The sequence below is a fragment of the Ziziphus jujuba genome, chromosome 10, assembly GCF_031755915.1.
Source record: "Ziziphus jujuba cultivar Dongzao chromosome 10, ASM3175591v1".
Taxonomy (NCBI): domain Eukaryota; kingdom Viridiplantae; phylum Streptophyta; class Magnoliopsida; order Rosales; family Rhamnaceae; genus Ziziphus; species Ziziphus jujuba.
The window spans coordinates 11,088,561-11,099,366 of NC_083388.1; the positions used below are offsets into that span (position 1 = coordinate 11,088,561).

Below are 10,806 nucleotides of genomic sequence, written 5' to 3' on the forward strand. Positions count from 1 at the left end.
GCTTATGTCATAGGTTTTAGTATAATATTATTAGGTTTACTTTACAAGACTAACTTAAATAGATACTAATTATTAAATATAGGATTTCTAATAATACAAATCAAGAATAACACAACCTTTAATGTTCAACCCCAACGATGAGAGACCTAATAATAGGAAGCTCTCCCCTATGTGATTTTTGTTAGAAATAAAGCATTACATTGAGAGAGAGAGAGAGAGAGAGAGAGAGAGAGAGAGAGAGAGAGAGAGAGAGAGAGAGAGAGAGAGAGAGAGAGAGAGAGAGAGAGAGAGAGAGAGAGAGAGAGAGAGAGAGAGAGAGAGAGAGAGAGAGAGAGAGAGAGAGAGAGAGAGAGAGAGAGAGAGAGAGAGAGAGAGAGAGAGAGAGAGAGAGAGAGAGAGAGAGAGAGAGAGAGAGAGAGAGAGAGAGAGAGAGAGAGAGAGAGAGAGAGAGAGAGAGAGAGAGAGAGAGAGAGAGAGAGAGAGAGAGAGAGAGAGAGAGAGAGAGAGAGAGAGAGAGAGAGAGAGAGAGAGAGAGAGAGAGAGAGAGAGAGAGAGAGAGAGAGAGAGAGAGAGAGAGAGAGAGAGAGAGAGAGAGAGAGAGAGAGAGAGAGAGAGAGAGAGAGAGAGAGAGAGAGAGAGAGAGAGAGAGAGAGAGAGAGAGAGAGAGAGAGAGAGAGAGAGAGAGAGAGAGAGAGAGAGAGAGAGAGAGAGAGAGAGAGAGAGAGAGAGAGAGAGAGAGAGAGAGAGAGAGAGAGAGAGAGAGAGAGAGAGAGAGAGAGAGAGAGAGAGAGAGAGAGAGAGAGAGAGAGATTTATACTCACATAAGATTGATCTGATTGTTTTAGAATCAAATCTTTCCTTATTAGTGTTTGAGTTTCACCGATAGCTAAGTTTTAAAAATTCAACTATTGATTAAATATTGATTTAATAACATACTAAAATATTATTTATGCAAAATAAATACTATAAAAATTCAAATGACCATAAATGAGTTTTTTTTAATCTTAACATTTAAAGTGATCAAATGGTTGAAAAACGAAATTTTAATAATAAAACTAAGAAGTTGACTTGATAGAATTACAATTATATATATATATATTATTGTCTGATGCCACAATATAAGTTGGGTATAGGCAATTTAAAAAAGATTGATGATTCATCAAATATTTATAAGTTCATCTTTTCTAAATAGTATTTTAGTATATAATTAAAATTATATTAGATTATTAATTAATTTTTCAATTTCACCTCTTAATAATCCAACTACTAATAAAAAAAAATTGATATCAAAACTATCATATTAATATAATATAAATCTGACTTGGTGTATATATATATATATATATAAAAATGGTGGTGTGAGGTAGTGTCTAGAAAAAATTATAAGGGGGAAGCAATATTCACTGCCCATAATAAAGAGGCCAATCATGAGATAGTAGCATCTTGTGTAATAAAAGTATACCGACGGGTGGTTCAACTTCAAACAAATATAATACTAAAATCAATTATATGGAAAACTATTCATAAAAACCAAAGAACAAAAAAAATTATATGGAAAAGTCAACACATCCCACATATATGTGTCGATAACTACGAAAGGGAAATAAAAAGGTTTTTTGGCACTCTAAAGGGTAAAACTATTGCACTTAAGTTTCTGATTTCCGTAGTGAAGGTAAAGAAAGATTATTGTCTTTACTGTTTCCATGAAAGATAAAGAGAACATCATATGGTGTGCATCATTATTTGTTCATGAAAACATAAAAATGGGCCCACAAGCCCAATCAAGATCAGGAAACCAACATATCCTGAGATTTCTTCTCGTACTTGAAACCATACGTTTCCGATTCATCAGCACACCATACAAAAATACCCCCAAGCTTCCCTTGGCCCATCAACTCTTTGCAGGCCTCAAAAAACCCATCTTCAGGGCCCAAACCTTGCCTACCACCACTGATAAAGCTGGCTAAAATCTGACCTCCTTTGTAGTTAGAAGCTTGTATGTCGAAGTATTTGACAAACTGAGACACACTTGGCTTGTCATAAGCATAAAATTGGAAGTTCACGTAGTCTATGACATGCCCATATTTGTTCCAAAGAGCCCTGTAATGCTTTTCAACAGGCCCATCATCATCATCATAAGGGGCAATGGAAGCAAACTTGATGGTCCTACTTTTCTTGAGATTCGATATGAGCCGTCCGATGCATTCCGCGAAGGTGTTGGGATCCGTGATGAAGTGCTCATAGTCAATATCAATACCATCTATATTATATAGTTTGATCATTTTGGTGAGCGAATAAATGGCATTTTGAACCCAAGAGTCTATAGATTTGGGTGCAAAATTTGCCTTCTTGTTGCCAACAGTATCACCACCTAAGCTTAGAGCAAGCTTGACATTGGGATGATTGCGTTTGGTTGAAGTAATCTTAGCAGACGTAATATGCTTGCTTTCCCAAAACGCATTGAATATTCCATCTGTTGGTGATGGATTGCTACCAGTTGAGTAATCAATTGCAAAGGCAAGGATGAAGTGAAATTCTACATTGGAATTAATTGGCACATCAGATAACTTTATTGAATCAGATTCTGCCCCTATGTACTCCCGGAAGAGTTTGGAATTGGCACCTACAAAAAAAAAAAAAAAAAAAAAAAACAATCCCATACACATATATTGTTATGATTTGATTATAGATCCATTAATATTAAAATAAAGATTTTTGCATTTATTTTTCTCCTGATTATGCATAAGCATGTTTAATTAGGATGCTTACTCTTAGTTGGAGTGCTGGAGAGGAGGGTGACCAAAAGGGTAGTGAACAACAACTCCATGCACTACCAATATGTTTGTTGATGAGAAACCTGAGACTGCATTAGTACTACCCATCACAGTAAATTTATAATAGTGGTGAAAAATATGGATTCTGCCATGAGAAGTAGCTGAGGGCTCTTGTTCTTACCGCCAAGAGTACATTCTCCTCTGTCTCTCTTATATGGATATATAAATGTGTATATATTATATGTATTGTATAAATGTGTATATATTATATGTATTTCTATAATTTTACTAACTTTATCTCTGCCTTGTTGCCTTGATGAGAGTAGAAATGAATGCATAATAATAAAAGTGGTCGCCAAGTGTATGAACTGAACAATGGGAGCTTAGACCAATGGTAAAGCAAAAAGCTGGTACCATAAAAAATTTAAAAAAATAAATAAAAATACAAATAATTGTCAAAGCCAGTAATATTGTCGGTTTCAGTAAAAGTAGAATTGAACTGCATTATAGATGTTGGATTCTTGTCCTTTTTATCTTATGTGGTTTTTCTGTCATGTTGTACCACCTTGTACGCTAGATCCCATATAAATTAGACAGATATTACCTAGAAATATATATATGGTTCCGTAAAATTAATTTCATTGCCCTTAATTGGTTTTGAAATGTTTCTTTTAGAAGCTTGAAATATGTGAAGGATTTAAGCTACTTCTGATTGAATTGAACTAAACTTTTGTGTGTTTTTTTCTCTTCTGCTCTCAACCAACATTTTGGCCAATTAATATGTGGATTAAGTTGAAGAACAACACACAATTGAGGTATTTTTAATAAATAAAAAAGAAGAAGAAGAAGAAAATTTGTGCATAGATACTTTTGTGAAAAATATTTTATTTGACCGTCACATGTAACAAAGTTTATTCTTTGTTTGTTGCTTACTAGTTATAAACAGACAGCAATCTCATTGCCATTTTAAACAATTAGCAATTACGTTATTCAAATGTTCTTTGGATTCCCCCACTGTGGGGAAATTTAGGAGATTGTTAATAATATTAGTCCTATGATTCTTAATCATCCAAAGCAGGAGCACATTATTAAAACTATGCTTGACTCAACTTCATCAAACCAACCAAATTAATCTAGCTGTTTCATAATATGTTCTTTTCCAAATCCGAGATGATTGAAGACGATATAAATATATCCTATAGCTTCAAGGATAGGAGAAGATCACAAGTTATGTCCATGAAAATTCATCCATTTGTCCCCTCAGATGTTCTGTCTTGTTTTCGTTTCGGTTTTGATATTTTTGCTTTATTTTGTCTGAAAAATAATTTTCTTTTCTTCTTCTGGTGTTGTAGTCGGTGAAATTTTAAATTCATTCATTCAAAAACACACAATAAATTAAAGTGTATTAATTAACACGATATGTATCATTTTACATAGACATACAAATGTAACCAGAAATGTTTTGCATACTAGAAGATACACAGCATCATGCAGTAAAATACCATGGAATCAAATATAAAGGTCTGTCTCTGGCTAGTGGGGAGTAGCCAGAAGTGCTTGAGATTGCTTTTCATAGCGAAAACCGTTTGCTTTCGAATCATCTGCAGACCAAACAAAGATACCATGAAGTTTGTTCTGACTCTTAAGCCTATTGCAGGCTTTGAAAAAACCATTTTCAGGGGATAATCCACCAGTTCCACCGCTGATAAAGCTTGCCAAAACCTCTCCTCCATTATAATTTGAGGTTTGTGTGTTGAAGTAATCCAAGAACTGTGACACTGACGTGTCTTTATCATATGCATAGAATTGGAAATTCACATAGTCTATTAGATGACCATAACTCTTCCACAATGCCAAGTAATGGCTTTGAACTTGATCATCATCAAATGGAGCTATAGAGGCAAATGATATAACCCCATTTGCCTTGAGCGTTTTTATGAGTCGTCCTATGCACTCAGCGAATGTATTAGGATCACCATTGAAATGCTCGTAATCGATGTCAATACCATCTAGATTGTAGTCTTTGATAATCTTTGTGAGTGAAGAAACTGCATTGGAAACCCAAGAATCCACAGAGGACGGATTGAAGTAAGCATGGCCACTTCCAACACTATCCCCTCCTAGACTCACCGCTACTTTAACATTCGAATGCTCAGTTTTTATGGACGAAACTTGGGAAGGGCTGAGATTTTGAGTGTCCCAGAAAATGTTAAATTTGCCATTTGTAGGGGAAGAACCTGAGGTGTCGTAGTCTATGGCGAATGAGAGAATGAAGTGGAATTGGACATTCGGGTTGATGGGGACATCAGAGAACTTAACATTGTTGAACTCAGCACCTATGTATTCTCGGAAGACGTCCGAATTAGAAGGGGACGCTTGGATCAATATGTGGGAGATGAAGATTGATTGAAGGAAGAAAAGGGTGATGAAAAGCTTTGAGAGTTCCATTGCTGTTGAAGATTAAAGTTTTTGTGGCTGTGAGTGAAATAGAAATTGTTAGGTTGATTTATATAGTGGATGAGAGAATAGAAGAATGCCAATCGGTCTAAACATGTGCCGTAGACGTAGCTGTGTGATGCAAGTCCGTTACTCCACTTCACACTATGTTAAAGAAAGAATGAGATTATCTTTGACTACAGGAAAGCAGCCTAACTTGTTTGAATCCTCCTTTGTTTTTTACTGCAAGAATATGTCTACTTGGAAACTTTTTCAACAATGATAGTGATCTGTTCAAGTATTTGTTTACTCATAATTCGTCTGTTACTGTATTTTTCAATAAACTGTTTCCTTACTGTACTGTACTGCTTTTTCTTCTTCTTTTTTATTTTATTTTTTTTTTATTTTTTTTTGGGTTCCTTTGAGTAAATTGTTTTCTCCATTATGATCTAGGTTTTTTTGAATCCATATGATCTTTGCAGTTTAAGCTAACTTTGGAGCCATATTGACCCATCAACCATCTCTTTTTGGGGCAGTTTTACTAAGTAATAGATATTTTACTATTTGGTTTATGAAAACTCTGTTTTCCATGTATTGCTGCTATATTTTCATTCTGCATTAGTTAAAATATTTATAGAAAATCATATGCATGAAACAGAGAACACTAATGAGTGTTACAATGGTGAACTGCAATGGACCTATATTTCAAAACTATCTTTGTATTTCTTGGTTTCACATTGTAAAACAACAAACAGCAACCTAGATGAATCTATGATATATAAAATAGATAACATGTATAAATATGTATCTGCATGTTTATTTCTATTAATTTTCCTAGAAACAGAGGGAAAATGTGAGTAGAAGGTCATCAATTAATCGACCATCCCAAAATAAAATAAATAAATAATATCCATCTCACTTCATTGACACACATGTTGTAGTTGATTATTTCTTGAGAAATAGAAGATTAGAACAAACTCATGCTCATCCATACTGAAATTTTAATGATTTAGTAAACTTGGGTAAAATGAAAAAGGCATGCACTTCAGCAGATTCATGGCTAAGGACTGTAAAATGATTTGAAGTCCTGAGAAACAATCATGACTTATAAAAATACAATTATTATATTGTTATCTGCTCAGAAAGTTTGAGCTTTCTCATAAACTCCAACATACTTTTCCAAACATTTAATAAACAAAATTATCCACTGATCAACTTCAAACGAATAATTAGTTTAGGGAGGTTTATTTGTTTCTGCTTCGGCTTCTGGTGCTGCCATCCATTAGATAGAGAAATTTTATTCATTCGTTCACAAATACTTACACAAAATGCAATCTTTTTACACACACATAAATAGAAACACAACCAGAAATTCGTACGTCTGAGAAGATAAGCAACGGCACACAGTAGTACAGTACTCTTGAGTCAGGTAGAAAACAGGCATGAAAACTTACGTACTCTCATAACATACAATACAAGGTCTAATTTAATGAGAGGCTAGTTGAGAGTTGATAATAGCTCTTGTGATTGCTTCTCATGGACAAAGCCATTTGCCTTTGAGTCATCTGCTGACCAAACAAAGATACCATGAAGTCGCTTGCTACTCTTGAGCTGATTGCAGGCAGTAAAAAAGCCATTTTCTGGTGACAATCCACCACTTCCACCACTGAGAAAGCTAGTCAAGACCTTTCCACCATTATAATTGGAGCTTTGGGTCTCGAAGTACTTAATGAACTGACTCACAGTTGTTCCTTTACTGTAAGCATAAAACTGGAAATTAACAAAGTCTATGACATGGCTATAACTCCTCCAGAGAGCCAAATAATATTTCTGAACTTTAGCATCGTCAAATGGGGCTATAGAAGCAAAAAAGATATCTCCATCATTCTTGAGGGTAGTTATGAGTTGTCCAATACACCTAGCAAAGGTGTCGGGATCAGAACTGAAATGCTCGTAGTTGATGTCGATTCCATCCAAATTGTACTCTTTGATAATGTGTTTTAGCGAAGAAACTGCATTAGAAACCCATGAGTCCACTGAAGAAGGATTGAAGTGAGCATGGACATCTCCCACAGTATCCCCTCCTAAGCTCAAGGCCACTTTAACATTTGGATGGCTATTCTTGATGGAAAGAACTTTGGAGGGGCTAAGATTATAGAAGTCCCAGAAGATGTTAAATTTCCCATTAGTAGGACTGTGGGATGAAGAATCAGAAGTATAGTCAATAGCAAAGGACAGAATGAAATGGAATTCAACATTTGGGTTGATGGGAACATCCGAAAATTTAACATTGCAGAACTTAGCTCCTATATATTCACAGAAGAGCTTCGAGTTTGCACGGTGAATGGAACTCTGAGCAACTTCCATTGTTACCAAAGACTCTGCTCTAATTAGAAGCGAAGTCAAATATCCAAAGCTTGATGCAGTTGATTACTGAACTTAATATTAAGAAGAATGGTGTGTGAAAAGTAGATGTTGCTGTTGAGGTTATGTCTGGCAGATCATATTCTGCTTGGTAGACAATTATAAAAATGTTAAAACTCATTCAGGCATAGTTTCAGATACAACAAGCACAACTTAACCGCCTAAAAAGTTCAAACAGATTATAAGAATTAGCCCACAAACTGAGTATTGATCCTGGAGGATCTGGCAATGAATACATATAGCATATATACAGCGTCATTTATTCAAGCACAAGTTTCATCAGGGTTAGATCAGCACAAAAAAGCATAGGATTTTCAACAAATTTAAAAGCTAAATGAAAACATGAAAAATATTAACCAAAAACTTATTGTGATTCTCCAAAGACAACATACCGAAAGTCCATAACTCTGAAGTAAGCTTGTAAAGTTTGAGAGAAAACTTCAGCTTCTTCTCTGCAAAAGAAAAGGAAGCTACTACCATGACTGAATCAAGATAATCAATAGGATTAAAAATAATAATAATAATAAAAAAATAAAAGAAGATTAAAAAAAAAAAAAAAACACCAAAGTTGCATCAGCAAACCAGGGTTTAATCTCATCACTTGCAACCCCAAAGTTCAAATTAGTTGAAATTCATTGTTTATAGATAAAAATGACAAGAGAAACACCAAATTCCTTCAAAGTCGACCATTACATATATATTAAAATAAAACAAGCAACCATAAAAAAACATGTGAGATGCAGCTTAATCTCTGATAAAGATAATCACCAGAGGTTAAAAAATAATAATAATAAATAGATTAGAAAACCAAAATTGCATCAGCAAACCAGGGTTAAATCTCATTGCTTGTAATCCCAAAGCTTAAATCAGTTGAAATTCATTGTTCATAGATAACAATGACAAGAGAAACACCAAATAGCTTCAAAGTCGATCATTACATATATATCAAAATGAAAAGAAGTTTTTATTATAACTCTAAAATAATACTATATAATATTATTTTTGTACACTACTATTTAAATATATAAAAAATATAAAAATAACTATATATATTATTTTTAATACTTAAAATATCTACAATCTATAGACTCTAAATTAAGCAAGAAAAAAATTTTTTTTTTCATAAATCGCTTAAAAATTAAATATTATTCTATAAAAATCTTTCACAATGATTTTGGATAAAACTGATAGTTATAAAATTACATAAAATTTTCTATCTGATTAGAACACATTTGGACAATAAAAAAATGTATTTGTTAAAGTGTTCAATATCAAAATTATGAACATTTTTAAAAATATTTGATCGTATACTTGTGAACATATTTAAGATGTTCAGTCACATACTTCTAAAAATATTTGAGATGTTCATATCTGAAAACATTCACTTGTATACTTTTGAATGTATTTGAAATGTTTAATCGTATATTTTTAAACACATCTGAGATATTCATTTTCAAAACGTTCGATCACATATTTTTAAAAATATTTAAGATGTGTAATCACATATTTATAAATACATTTGAAATGTTCAATCGTATACTTCTTAACACAAATATGTTTAATTAATAAATGTCGTAAATAATAATTTTAAATAAAAATATAAATATAAATTTATAATGGGACTATAAAAACTTGGTTTAGTAGTACAACTAGAGCTTATGTAAAATAAAACAAACAATCATAAAAAATGTGACAAACAATCATAAAAAATGTGACAACTTCAGCTTAATCTCTAATAAAGATAATCATCAGATATTTAATAATAATAATAATAAATAGATTTAAAAAGAAAAAAACCAAAGTTGCATCAGCAAACTAGGGTTTAATTTGATTACTTGCAGCCCCAAGGCTCAAATCAGTTGAAATTCATTGTTTATAAATAACTATTACAAGGGAAACACCAGATTCCTTCAAAGTCAACCATTATATATATAGGAAAATTTTATAGTGCGGACTAGTCTATATGCGAAACACACCTAAACGGATATTTTTGGAGAAAAAAAAAATATCGACTTTTATTATATATGTTTACATAGCATATAAAGCAAAACCGATATTTATTTTCAAAAAACGTCGATTTATGTGTAGTCTGTACCGTATAACTACTATATGTACAGGGAATGGCTACTATCAGATCCGGCCGGATGGTGTATTTTCGAACCAAAAAACATGCTAAAATCCACAGCCATTAGATTGTCACACTTGGCACGAACGGATAAGATTGAAGTGCAACTCACATGTGAAAGTTTGGCCCAAATCTCCCCTTCCTGCTCGCTCGCTCCGCCGGTACCAAAATTCCCCCAAATCCAACCCTAACCATTTCAAAGAAAGCCATATCACCATAAATTATTGAGCTTCTCTATTTTTTGCACCAAAATGAATCATCATCGACACTTCGATAAATAAAATTTTCCAAAATCATTCCATAATTTCTTTGCATATCTAATTATACAATAAAATAAAACTTTTAAATTATTAAAAACAAATTCAGTGTTTCTTTTGCCCATTTTCAAAATCCAAACTTTGTCACAATTTCAATATAAAGCCCTCATAAAAGCTCAACAATGAATAACAATGGCGGCAGCTTGATGCAAAGGCTTATCTTTTCTTTTCTATTTTTTTTTTTAGTGAAGTGGAGTGGCTTACTTTATTCTGATGTTCGAAATATCTCTCTATCTCAACTCTTGCACAGTTAGCAAATGGGTGGATATCCAAGATCACCCTTTTCCTATTTTCTATTATTTTCCCAATCTCAAACCCATCTGCAGAAAGTTTGGTGAAGATAAAATATCAAAACAGAGAAAAAAAAAAAAAACAAATGGAAATGCAGAAAGAAAAGCCATTTTCTGACTATCAATGTAATACACGTGTCAAACAATGAATGATAGTAGTACCAATGGCTCCCTATTCTATTAGAAAATTTTCCCTAGTGGTGGTGATGATGATGATCACACGTGAGTTGCACTTCAATCTCATCCATCCGTGCCAAATGTGACAATCCAATAGTTGTGGATTTTAGCATGTTTTTTGTCCGAAAGTACACCGTCCGGCCGGACTTGATAGTAGTCATTCGCTATATATATATATATATATATATATATATTAAAATAAAATAAACAACCATAAAAAAAAAATGATAACTTTAGTTTAATCCTGATGAAGATTAGTCACT

General features: G+C 33.2%; 3 protein-coding genes across 15 annotated transcripts; all 3 read right to left on the minus strand.

Moving 5' to 3' along the window:
• Positions 1–1,787: 1,787 nt before the first annotated feature.
• On the minus strand, positions 1,788–2,827 carry LOC107411116 (chitinase 2). The gene is made up of 2 exons (XM_060812117.1): positions 2,764–2,827; positions 1,788–2,608 (listed from the first exon to the last, which is right to left on the minus strand). The coding sequence occupies exons 1-2, from the start codon at positions 2,825–2,827 to the stop codon at positions 1,788–1,790; spliced, it is 885 nt and encodes a 294-aa protein (XP_060668100.1).
• A 1,338-nt stretch (positions 2,828–4,165) lies between these two features.
• LOC107411119 (chitinase 2) lies at positions 4,166–5,270 on the minus strand. The gene has a single exon (XM_016018646.4). It carries the CDS (start codon positions 5,220–5,222, stop codon positions 4,308–4,310), a length of 915 nt encoding a protein of 304 aa, XP_015874132.3. The 5' UTR covers positions 5,223–5,270; the 3' UTR covers positions 4,166–4,307.
• A 1,204-nt stretch (positions 5,271–6,474) lies between these two features.
• Positions 6,475–10,504, minus strand: LOC107411118 (chitinase 2). Of its 13 annotated transcripts, none has more exons than XM_060811757.1 (4): positions 10,281–10,504; positions 9,872–9,946; positions 8,027–8,086; positions 6,475–7,591 (listed from the first exon to the last, which is right to left on the minus strand). In XM_060811757.1, exon 4 carries the CDS (start codon positions 7,575–7,577, stop codon positions 6,708–6,710), a length of 870 nt encoding a protein of 289 aa, XP_060667740.1. In that variant the 5' UTR covers positions 7,578–7,591; positions 8,027–8,086; positions 9,872–9,946; positions 10,281–10,504; the 3' UTR covers positions 6,475–6,707. The 13 variants fall into 13 exon arrangements, with proteins under 13 accessions (XP_060667740.1, XP_060667741.1, XP_015874127.1 ...); XM_060811758.1 differs by having other exon boundaries at positions 9,730–9,946; XM_016018641.4 differs by having other exon boundaries at positions 6,475–7,718; positions 10,281–10,503.
• Between the last annotated feature and the right edge of the window lie 302 nt (positions 10,505–10,806).